Source organism: Hyperolius riggenbachi, chromosome 4 (genome assembly GCF_040937935.1).
Source record: "Hyperolius riggenbachi isolate aHypRig1 chromosome 4, aHypRig1.pri, whole genome shotgun sequence".
Classification (NCBI taxonomy): domain Eukaryota; kingdom Metazoa; phylum Chordata; class Amphibia; order Anura; family Hyperoliidae; genus Hyperolius; species Hyperolius riggenbachi.
In genome coordinates, this window is record NC_090649.1 from 15,439,383 (window position 1) to 15,451,606 (window position 12,224).

The window sequence follows — 12,224 nt, forward strand, 5'->3', positions numbered from 1 at the left end:
TCTGCTCCCATATTATCATCAGCTTTTCTCAACCTTTTAACCCTGGAGGAACCCTTACAATTGTTTTTTTTATATCAAGAAGCCCTGAATTAGAAGGGAATGGGTATTTCTTTTGTAAGAGGGATGGTCTTCCAAAATAACCCCCATTCCAGGTTTCTTCCTCACAATTCTCCCCATCATAGTACTGCACACTAGCGTTTCTTAAAGCTCCCACAATTATAGTGCTCCCCTATAACATTATTTTTTATTATACTATCCCCTATTAAAGTGTCCCTCATTATACTGTCTCCCTATTCTAGTGTTTTTTATTAGTGTGCTCATTATGCTGACTCAAATTAAAGTGTACCAGAGATCAAAAGTAGTCAAGATTTGATACTTACCCAGGGCTTCCTCCAGCCCCATAAGCTCGTCCCACGCCATCCTCCCATGGTCTGCCGTTCAGCCGCAATCAGCCCCGGTAACAGCTCAGTCGCGTCCAGTCTGGGTCTTCTGTGCATGCACGGACCTCCCACCATGCGCAGTAGACCCCAACTGACAGGACTGAGCTGTTACCAGGGCTGATGGCGGCTGAACGGCAGACCACGGGAGGATGGCGTGGGACTCAGACGAGCTTATGGGGCTGAAGGAAGCCCCAGGTAACTATCAAATCTTTACTGCTTTTGATCTCTGGTACACTTTAAGCCCTTCATTTTACAGTACTCCCTAATATTGTGTGATCTATTATACTCCCATGATCCCACCCTGTCCAACACCATTTGGGGCAAGTATATACAACATCTAAAGACACAGAAGAGCCAGAGAGCTACTTTTGAAAAGTTCTCAACCCACCACTGTCACAAGAGGGAAAAATGGTACGGATCCAAAGAAAAGTCTTCAAAGAACCTTGAGAAGCTTGATCTACATGGTACTCCCCACAGGTAGTGCCTGTTATACTAGGGCTCTCTAGGACATGAGATGATGGTATAATTGGACTTCACATTCTACTCCAATTTCCAAATTTCTGACAGAGGCACTTGGCTCAAACTCAGACCTGCATTTTATGTACTCCTACCTATTGCCTGATGAAGCAGAGTCAGTCCTGTGAAACACGTTGCATTGATCCCTGGAGTATGTAATAAAATGTCTGTTTATATCAGGGGTGTTGCTAGCCCCAAAGATCAGTGGCGCGTGCCACAGATCTATTCTGGGGTGCCCCGGATGTCCCCCAGGCAGAGGCAGAACTGTGAAGCCTCTATGGGTGCATGCTGGGAGCTTTGGCGCTTCAATGGCGGGCATGCTGGGTACTGTGATGCATTAATGGGGGTATGCTGGGTGCTGTGGTGCCTTTATGGGGGCATGAAGGGAGCTGTGGTTATTCTAGAGAGTCATGCTGGGAGTTGTGGTGTTCCAGTAAGAGGCCCGTGGGAGCATGGGAGGAGGTCAACTAGAAGGTCAGGGAATGCTATGGAGGGACTGTCAGACAACCTGGCATCAGGCCTGCCCACCTCTAGAAAGCCAGACCAGCCAGCATAGAAGCCAGGTAACTCTGCCTAGTTATGTTTAAGTGGCACTGCCTATTTATGGGATTTGATGCATTTATAGATGTATTTTTTGTATTAATGGAGAGGGGGGCTTCATCCAACATTTTGCTGGGCAGGCCTGCTTAAACTGCTGTTAAGTTCATGTAAATTTAACTTCACCCATGACCACACCCACATTCTGGTGCATGACCACACGCATTTTTTTTTTTAGCCCTGCCAGCATTAACAGTGGTTGCCTTGGGGGTCCGTTAAAAATGGCGCCAGTTATCATAGTTAAAAAGCGGCGCCCCATAGACAACCACTATCACTAGTTATTTTTAGTTTTTGACAGCTAAAAAAACGGCGCCGGCTGTAAAAACAAAATTTATCATTTATATTTGTATTGCTCCCAAACGATATTTTTCGTTTTAACCCTTGCTTTGCTGCAGTTTGGAAAATATCTGCCCGCCGGCTTTAATGTTTAATAGCAAAGCCCCCTTAAAAGTTAAAAACACCAAATGTGTAGGGAATGTTAAGAAGAAAATTGTGAACAAGAGGGAAACATTTTTTTTTCAAAAAGACTTTATAGTTTTTGAGAAAATCGATTTTAAATCTTCAAAGAGGAAAATGTATCTATTTAAATCGCGTACTGACATTTCCGCGGCGGAAACAATTCCTGCCGACTTTAGCAGTTAATAGCAAAGTCCCCTTACATCTTAGCAACACCAAATTTGCAGGATATGTTAAAAAGATACTGGGAAACAATATTTAAAAAAAAAATTTTTTTTTTTAAATTAAAATTTTTGGGTTATGTTCAGAGTGTGGGAAAATTTTTGAAAAAAATGACGTGGGGTCCCCCCCCCTCCCGAGCCTCTGTAACCCCTTGTCCCCCATGCAGGCTGGGATAGCCAGAATGCGGAGCCCCAGCCCGCATGGTCCATGGTATGGGGGGGGGGCGGTTCGGGGGGGGGGGGGGAGGGGCGGCCAACCCTTCCCCTTCCCCCCCAGAGCCCATGTCCAATCCATGGACAAGGGGCTCTTCCCCACCTCCGGTGCCCCAGGAGGAGGTGGGAGCGACGACTCCTTGGGGGGGGGGGTTCATGGTGGCATCTGGGAGTCCCCTTTAAGAAGGGGACCCCCAGATGCCCACCCCCTCCCAGGAGAAATGAGTATAGGGGTACAAAGTACCCCTTACCCATTTCCACAAAGAGTTAAATGAAATAAAAAATGCAACAACAAGAAAAGTCCTTTAATGTTCTAAATTAACCACAAATACTTACCTGTACCTTTAAGAAAAAAATCCCATGCCAATCAGGTCCCACGACAGTATCCTCTATCATGCGATCTTCTGATACATCTTGATTGAAGATCTCCGACGCCACACACACCGCACTGCTCTCAGCTATACTAAGTATAGCTGAGAGTGCGTCTATTACAGATGCATTACCGCTAGCTGTCGCTGCCCTCCCTGCCTCCCCCCACCTGTCACCCTCTCCCATGCTGGCACCCAATGCACCCATGGGTGCCAGCATGGGTGAGGGTGACAGGTGTGAGAGAGGCAGGGAGGGCAGCTGGAGCCAGCGGTAATGCGTCTGTATACACGCATAGACGCAACTCTCAGCTATACTTTGTATTGCTGAGAACAAAAAGCATCTTTAAACTTTGGCTCCAAGGCTCCCCATTGGTTCCTTATCGACCAATGGGGATCCTCCTGATCCTCCTGATCCCCATTGGTCTGTTAAGGAACCAATGGGGACCATTGGATCTAAAATTTAAAGATGCTTTTTGCTCTTAGCTATACTAAGTATAGCTATGAGCAGTGAGTGCGGCGGAGGCGGCGTGTGTGGCGTCGGGGCGGCGGAGATCTTCAATCAACGTGTATCAGAAGGTCGCAAGATAGAGAATACTGTCGTGGGACCTGATTGGCGTGGGATTTTTTTCTTAAAAGGTACAGGTAAGTATTTCTGAAGATCGCAAGACAGAGGATACTGTCATCGTGGGACATAACAGATTATAGCGCGGGACCTTTTCCGAGGATAATGGCGTGGGAATTTTTTCTTTAAAAAAAAAAAAGGTACAGGTAAGTATTTCTGAAGATCGCAAGATGGAGGATACTGTTGTGGGACCTAATTGGCTTAGGATTTTTTTCTTAAAGAGTAACTGTCAGGCTGCAGAAGCTAATTTAAACCTCTAGTCTCCTGTGTTAAACAGTTTAGAAGGAAGCCAAAAAGACATTACTGAAGATAAAGATCTATCTTACCTTTGATGTATGCTTATCAGCAAATCTTAGAGCTAAGCTGGACGCAAGCCGCATAACATACTGCAAAGCATTCTGGGGCCCTCCCCTCGGCTGCTAAGGAGAAGACGGGATCAAGTTTCAGCAGCTTCTAAAACTCAGTCCAGCCACAGCACAGATAAATCTCGGGGCAGCGTACACTGCAGGAGTCCGCTATTGTTCCTAGCCACATGGCTCATTAATATTCACTGCAAACTAGTGTTATTCAGAATGAGCTGTTCTGTGATCAGAAGCAGGCAGGACATGACGACACATTTGGCTTCACAAACATGGAACCTGCCATGAGCTGTCAGGAGCATCATTCTCTGCATATACTATATACAAATTCTGTGAAATCCATGGATTGGACAAGGGCTCCGGGGGGGAGGGGAAGGCTTGTCCACCCCTCCCCCCCGAAGCCCCCCCATACCATGGACCATGCGGGCTGGTATAGCTCAGGGAGCGAAGCCCCAGTCGGCCAGGGCTCCACATTCTGGCTATCCCAGCCTGCATGGGGGACAAGGGGTCACAGAGGCTCGGGAGTGGGGACCCCACGTCATTTTTTTCAAAAAATTTCCCACACTCTGAACATAACCCAAAAATTTTAATTTAAAAAAAAAAAAAAAAAATTTAAATATTGTTTCCCAGTATCTTTTTAACATATCCTGCAAATTTGGTGTTGCTAAGATGTAAGGGGACTTTGCTATTAACTGCTAAAGTCGGCAGGAATTGTTTCCGCCGCGGAAATGTCAGTACGCGATTTAAATAGATACATTTTCCTCTTTGAAGATTTAAAATCGATTTTCTCAAAAACTATAAAGTCTTTTTGAAAAAAAAATGTTTCCCTCTTGTTCACAATTTTCTTCTTAACATTCCCTGCAAATTTGGTGTTTTTAACTTTTAAGGGGGCTTTGCTATTAAACATTAAAGCCGGCGGGCAGATATTTTCCAAACGACAGCAAAGCAGGGGTTAAAACGATAAATATCGTTCAGGCAGGACAAAAAAAAAAAAAAAAAGTTTTAAAACGATAAATTTCGTTCAAAAGGTCTGCACTATTTTAACCTTCAAAACGATAAATATCATTTTAAACATATATCGGGCAGAAGGGGGCGCCATTATTTTGCCGGCGCCATTTTTCACTAGACGCGTTGCCTTGACCCTGCCTTGTGAGTGTGATTGCATTTGCTCTTTCATCAATCCACTTGATACCAGTACATACTACACTATATTGGACTCTCGGTGTCCCCTTTTTGTAAAAACATTCACATAGCTGCCAAATGTCTCAGCAAACCTCCTGTTATTCCAGTATAGGCCAGGTCAACACTGAATGCTACTTGATAGCAAAGTAGGAATGTATAGGGAACCCGAGGTGAGAAATATGGAGGCTGCCATATTTTTTTCCTTGTAAATAACACCATTTGTCTGGCAGCCCTGTTGATCTTCTGGCAAGTAGCGTCCGAGTCAGAATTCTAGAACAAGCATATGGCTGATCGAGTAAAACTCCTGCTGTGAGTCAGAGTAACTGATCTGCTGCATGCTCATTCAGGGTCTATGGCTAAAAGAATTTTAGAGACAGAATCAGAAGTATAGCCAGACAACCAGTATTGTTTAAAAGGAAATACATATGGCAGCCTCCATATCCCTCTCACCTCAGGTTACCTTTAAAAACGTTTGCTGCATCCCCTCGTGTTATTCCCACTAGAGACATTTGGAGGTGGGTAGGCTACGGGTGGTCAATGAGATGCAAAGAATTTTGAGTGTATGCAGATTGTGCCAATTTATCATGCAAATATACGCAGCTTGAAAACAGACCAATTAAATCCTGCAGACTGCAGAGGTTTTTTCCATTGGTCCATTTTCAAGCACCATAAATATATATGAAAGCCAGGATACAGTCTGCACCAACTTGGAACGATTTGCATATCAGTGACCCTCCCTCCTCTAGCGATCTGCATCTAGTGAATGGATTCCAGCCAATCGATAATAACTTACACCGATTTCTCTGGCTGTCACCGCAGGACTCCAGAGGGGACCGCAACATCTTCATCCAGGACAACCTGGTGGCCTCCATCTTTGAGATGTTTGTGGCTGGAACAGAGACCACAGCCAACACCCTGCAGTTTGCTCTGCTGGCAGTAATAAAGCATCCGCACATACAAGGTGGGTGGACGAGCGCATACATAATAAAAGGGCGGCCTAAAAAATTGGTAAATTTACAGGTATTCTACTGAAGTGTAAAGGATCATAAAAGACTGGTATTAAATACCAATATTTTACCTCACCTAACCCAACTCTCACACAGAACCTTCCCCCGACACCTAAACCTAACCACCCCTCCACACAGACAGCCTTCCTGATGTCTAACCCTAACCACACCCCTGCACAAGCACCCTACCTGTTGCTTAACAACCCCTCTGCACAGACACCCTAACTACTCCCCCCTCCCCCGCACAAACACCCTGACGCAAACCCTAACCACGCCCCGGTACAAGCATCCTACCTGGCACCTAACAACCCCTCTGCACAGACACCCTAACTGCCCCCCCCCACACACACACACACACACACACACACACAAACACCCTGACGGCAAACCTTAACCACGCCCCGGCACAAACACCCAACCTGTTGCTTAACAACCCCTCTGCACAGACACCCTTCCTGATGCCTAACCCTAACTGTCCCCCTGCACAAACACCCTGACGCCTACCCCTAACCACCTCTCTGCACAGACGCCGTTTCTGATGCCTTACCACCTCTCCACATACACACCCTTCCCGACACCTAACCCTAACTGCCGCCCTGCACAAACACCCTACCCGACGCCTAACCACCTCTCCGTACAGACACCCTTACTACCCCCCCCCCCCCAAAGTAACATCTCACCAGGATGCGGGATCCTCCAAAGTTTGTAGCTGGATGGATGCAGGAGAGCCAAAGATCGGCCAACAGTAGTTCTAACAAAACATTCTTTTCTTGTAAAGCAGGACGTACAGTGAGCACAGGCACAACGTTTCAGGCTGTGTCACCCTTCTGAAGTGCCCCAAGAATATTTTGTTAGAAGTACTGTTGGTTAAACTCTGGTTCTTTCACATATTCTTGGTTTGTAGGGGAGTGGTGGTCTCCCAGTTTCCAGTGGCTCCCTACAGGGCTTGTTCAAGCCACCATGGGGCTCTGCCTCTGGGGGAATATTAACCTGGCAACATTCACCCCAGAGGGCCCCTAAGCCAGCAACCTCCCACACAAACAACTGTTTCCCAAGGCCCCTGTCAGCATAGCAACTCACCCATTCTGGCGCACTACTCTGTGTGTGCACCGTACATCCATCCCCGCGGTCGCTGCCTCTTCTCAGTGACCCGATGCAGGTTTTTGTGTAATGACATGTGACAGGTCATGCAGCAGACACCACTGCGCTGGGCCAGCATGCAACAGACACCCCTGCACTGAGCAGAGTACCGGAGCAAAGCTGCTAGACGCTGGATTCACAGAGATCCGTCTTCCGAGGGGAAGAGGCAGACACCACTTCATTGAGCGGAGTACCGGAGTAGAGCTGGATTCACAGAACTCCATCCTCTAACGGTAAGAGGCCTCAAGCTGGGGTCAGATGAAGGAATCTCGAGCCGGGAGTACAACCTGTGGCTTCACCATAATGGAAGAGGTTTAGGCCTCAGACCTGAAGACTAAAGACAGCAGTTTATGGTCTATTCCTGGAAGCCCATACACTGAAAGGAACATTTATAGAATTAAAGGGCCACTATCGCCAAAAAAAGTAGGGAGTTAAAATCCAACATAATTGACCGGTTTTGGGCCACTCCATTTCCTCATGGGGAATTCTCAGATTTTTCTTTGTATTCAACAGCATTTCCTGAACAGCTGTTGTAAAGTCTAACGGACTAAATAGTGTGCAAGTCAGTAGGGAGGCTGGCAGGAAGCATCTTACTATTTTGGCAGTTAAACTGTTCAGGAAATGCGGTTTACAAAAAAAAAAAAAAAAACCCTAGAATTCCCCATGAAAAGATGGGCTGGCCCAAAACCTGTCAGTTCTGTCAGATTTTTAACTGCCTACTTTTTTTACGATAGCGGTCCTTTAACAAGGCCTGCTTAGAATCTAGTAGGGTCGCTGAGGGGTATTTAGCTCAGATGAACGTCTGACTCACACTGAGGTGTTTTGTGCGCAGAGCGAGTCCAGAAGGAATTGGATGAGGCGATTGGTCCAGACAGGCTGCCCGGAATCGCGGACCGTTTCCAGATGCCGTATACCAACGCCGTGGTGCACGAGATCATGAGATACGCAGACATCCTTCCTTTGGCTCTTCCCCACAAAATGTCTGAAGACACCAACTTCAAGGGCTTCACCATCCCCAAGGTGAGTGCCAGACCCTCCCCCCGCCCCCAACAAAAACTCTAGATTGTGTGACTTATGCTAGACACACACCATACAATTTTGTGACCGATTTACTGTAAGATTATTGCCAACATGTCCCATCTGATTTCTGATCAATCTTCTGTTCACTTCTATGAAAAATCATTCGGAAATCAGGCTGGGCATGTTGGAATTAATCGATTTGACATTAAATCTGTCAAAATTGCACCCAGCATTAGAAACACCATAGGAATCTGCCAAAGACTTAAATAACTGGGACAGTCTGATTTGTACAGCAGACGGGAATGTATGAAACAAGCATGCAGCTGATCCAATTAGGTTTACATGCATGCTCAGGGGCTACAACTAAAGCCTACTCCACACATCCAGACAATGATTGGCCAATTACCACATACGTGAACTATGAGACCTTAGATGAACAATCTGTTCGTAACATTCAAAATCTGCCAGCCCTTATACTGAATGGAGGTGGTAAAGTTGGATAATAATTGGCCAATCAAAACTGAGTGTGTGCAACACTGCAGTTTGATAGATTCCTTGCTGCAATCTATTAATGTGTGTCTACCTTTACACAATAAAGGCCTATACATATACAAATGACCACGTTTAACGATAACCCAGCCATTGACCTCAGACCCCTGCCTGGCCAGTGATCTACTGGGCTCATCAAGTCAGCCAAGTGACAGTCAATACCTTTATGCTCCCCACTCACTTCCACATCTGTGCCACTCCATTGACCCCCCACCCCTCCCTCAGGTTTGCTTTAGAAGACAGTAAATATAGTAGCCTGAAAGTACCCAGAAACTCCAGAGACCAGAGATCCTGAAAGCATGGAGTGGAATTACACATAAAGAACAAATGACCTGCTGGTAACTTCCTATTCTCATCTGGGTCACTGGCCACAGTCAGAGAAGCTGGATGGTTACCATAGTAGCAGCTGTCCTAGTATAGCCATGTGCAGGACAAAAGACATAAAACAACAAAGGTCATCCTGGGCATCCGGTAAGAAGGTTCTTGCTGGGTTTGCGTAGCCTCTCTGTGGTGGAGGCCCAGTCCAGCAAACTACAACCACACCCTGACTGGGCATTTGTTAGGGAACATCCTCCTCTGTCCCTTCTCAAATCATTGGTTTGGCAATAGGGGATGCAGTATTAGCTCTCTATTGGTCCTGGGATGCTAATAATTACTTCTATAGATGCTTCAAATAGTGGTAATCATTAACAAACTATCCCCCCGTCCCCTTCTTGCACCTCTGACACTGTGGTTGTCCTTGGCAAGTTTTGGTGCACCGTATCAATACAGTGCTGGGGGGGGGGGGGGGGGGGGATGTAAAACTTGCTCTGGGGCACAGAGCTCCTTAGCTACACCACTATTTTCAATGCTATCCCCAGCAGAGCGGTACCCAACCACTTCTACCCCAATCCGTAAATATTTCTGCCCTGCCAAGTCCATCATTCTATGCTTTCTCCTCCAGGGAACTACAGTCATCCCCCTTCTCGCCTCTGCCCTGGCGGACCCCGAGCACTGGAAGACCCCCCACCAGTTTGACCCGGAGAACTTCCTGGATGAAGATGGAAAATTCTGTAAACCAGAAGCTATGATACCCTTCTCCATAGGTATAACATCATATCTCTATAGGTGCAACACCTCCACCAGATCTCTATAGGGACAACTAGTGAGGAGTACAAGTTACGCACAAGTTATTTTGCATCACAATTCACAATTATGGAAAATCAGAATGTGATGTTTCAGGGGAAAAAAAACGCAATTTATAGTTTGTAAACGTAATCAGGAACCGTCGTTTTGTGGCAACTTAACAGCACAGCCCCCAAATATACCATCTTCACCAAAATTGCTAAGTATATTAAGGAGAATAGTGGGAACATTTAAAATAAAGGACTTTCAAAAAGACTTGATAAAATGGATTTTAAAAATGCAAAGTTTAAAAAAAAAAAACAAACAAACACATTTCTCCTTTGCATTTTTAAAATTTATTTTCTCAAAAACAAGGTCCTTTTTGAAAAAAAAAAAAATAATTTCCTTTTTCCTTTTTTTACTTCCCATACGCAGCAATTCTGGTGAGGATTGCACACCAGGGCCCATAGACAATACACTTTTTCTCCCAGGTGATATTTTCACAACTTGTCATAAAATGTGTTTTAAGCCGCCAACAAGCAAGAAGACGCTCAGAATAATTTTGGCAGTACTTTTTCACCTACTCTTGATTACTTTTTAAAATTGTAAAATTATGAAAATGTAGTTTAAAAGAAGAAAAATCATCTCCTAGGAGAGAACTCACGTGAAACAAACAATTGCAAAAAGAACTGCCCAAAATGATTCTGAGTCTTTTCTTGCTTGGTCATTTAAACGGCATTATCAGGCCCGGATTTACATCACAGGAGCCTATAGACAGTCCTGGCACCCCAGACTCCGCCCTCCATGAGCCTACAGACCCCCGCTGAACCACATGTGTGCTGGCTGTCCCAGCTGTCACTCCTCCCTTACTTCCCTTTCCCATCATAGGAAGCTACAGGTGTCCCTTTGTATTAGGGAGCCAGAGCTATCCTCCGTATTCAGTAGCTAGAGGTACCCCCGACTGGAGGGAGATCTGGTCAGTGGAATGCTGAGACCTAGGTGAGTAACCTCATTTAGGCCCCGTTCACACTTGCGGTTGTTTGCCAAACGGACCGGATGACCTGACCGGATCCGGACCGGATCCGGATCGGAACCGTACGGTTCTGATCCGGATCCGGTCAGGTTGCATCAGGTGTTCATCAGGATGCGATCCGGATCCGTTTGGCAAAAGTAACGTAAAAAACAAAAAAAATGTTGGGGTCTGGGAGGTCAGCAGAAGGGGGACCTGTGGAATCAGGCCCTCTGCTGTTTAGCACTCACCTCCACCTGCGACATGCTGCCAACATCTCCGGATCCGGATCCAGCTGTGCTGCTCCACTCCAAAATGCTTGCCCACGTGTCCCCATCCAATATCGCCGCAACAATCCGCATAGGAAGTGGGGTAGAACATCCGGATTTCTCAGCCAGTGTGTTGTGCGCTCTCCGGTTCCCATTGGTTTGTATTGGCCGGATGGTGCAGTCCGGCTCCGCCCCGGATACGGCTGCCGGAGGAGCCGGATCAAAAAATAGCGCATGTTGGAACGGAGGCCGGATCCGGTCCGGCTCCGGTCCGGCAGTACGGACGCATAGGCTTTCATTGCTATGCCGTGCGTCCGTTCTGCAAGCGGTGCGGCTCCGGCACGGCGATTCCGGACGGCCACTGCTAATGTGAACCGGGCCTTACACTCTGCTCCGGACTCTTCATAGACAAGACAAATAACACTTATATTGCGCTTTTCTCCTGGCAGACTCAAAGCACCAGAGCTGCAGCCACTAGGGCACACTCTATAGGCAGCAGCAGTGTTAGGAAGACTTGCCTAAGGTCTCCTACTGTAATAGGTGCTGGCTTACTGAACAGACAGAGCCAAGATTCAAACCCTGGTCTCCTGTGTCAGAGGCAGAGCCCTTAACCATTACACCATCCAGCCACTATAGGGGAAGGAGAGAGGCGCTCTGGGACAGGAGTGAGCTGCCTCTCCATCATCAGTCACCTGTTGGCATGTGCTTACAGTGCCTTATGGTAAATCCGGTCCTGGGCATTATATTGACAATTTTGAAAATATCACCTAGGAGAAAACTAAGGGGAAAAAGTTGATTGCATAAAAGGCCGATTTTTATTTAAAGAGACTCTGAAGCGAGAATAAATCTCGCTTCAGAGCTCATAGTTAGCAGGGGCATGTGTGCACCTGCTGAACCGCCGCTAAACGGGGGTCCCTTCACCCCCAAACCCACCCCCGCAAGACTTGGTCGCTCCTGGAGGCAGGGCTAATGGCTGCAGCCCTGCCTCCAGTCGCGTCTATCAGCCGCGCATCGCCGCCTCTCCCCCACCCCTCTCAGTGAAGGAAGACTGAGAGGGACGGGGGAGAGGCGGAGATACGCGCTGACAGACACGCGTGGGGCAGGGCTGCGGCGGTTAGCCCTGCCCCAACCAGGAAGCGCTCCCCCGCATTA

The 12,224-nt window shown here is 46.9% G+C and overlaps 1 protein-coding gene across 1 annotated transcript in view; it reads left to right on the top strand.

The window, feature by feature from the left end:
* LOC137571130 (cytochrome P450 2G1-like) overlaps window positions 1-12,224 on the top strand; it is a 38,462-nt gene that overhangs the window by 14,728 nt on the left and 11,510 nt on the right. The window contains exons 6-8 of the mRNA XM_068279856.1: window positions 5,794-5,935; window positions 7,954-8,141; window positions 9,634-9,775. Of these exons, the coding sequence (XP_068135957.1) occupies window positions 5,794-5,935; window positions 7,954-8,141; window positions 9,634-9,775 (472 nt within the window). The remainder of the gene's footprint in view (window positions 1-5,793; window positions 5,936-7,953; window positions 8,142-9,633; window positions 9,776-12,224) is intronic.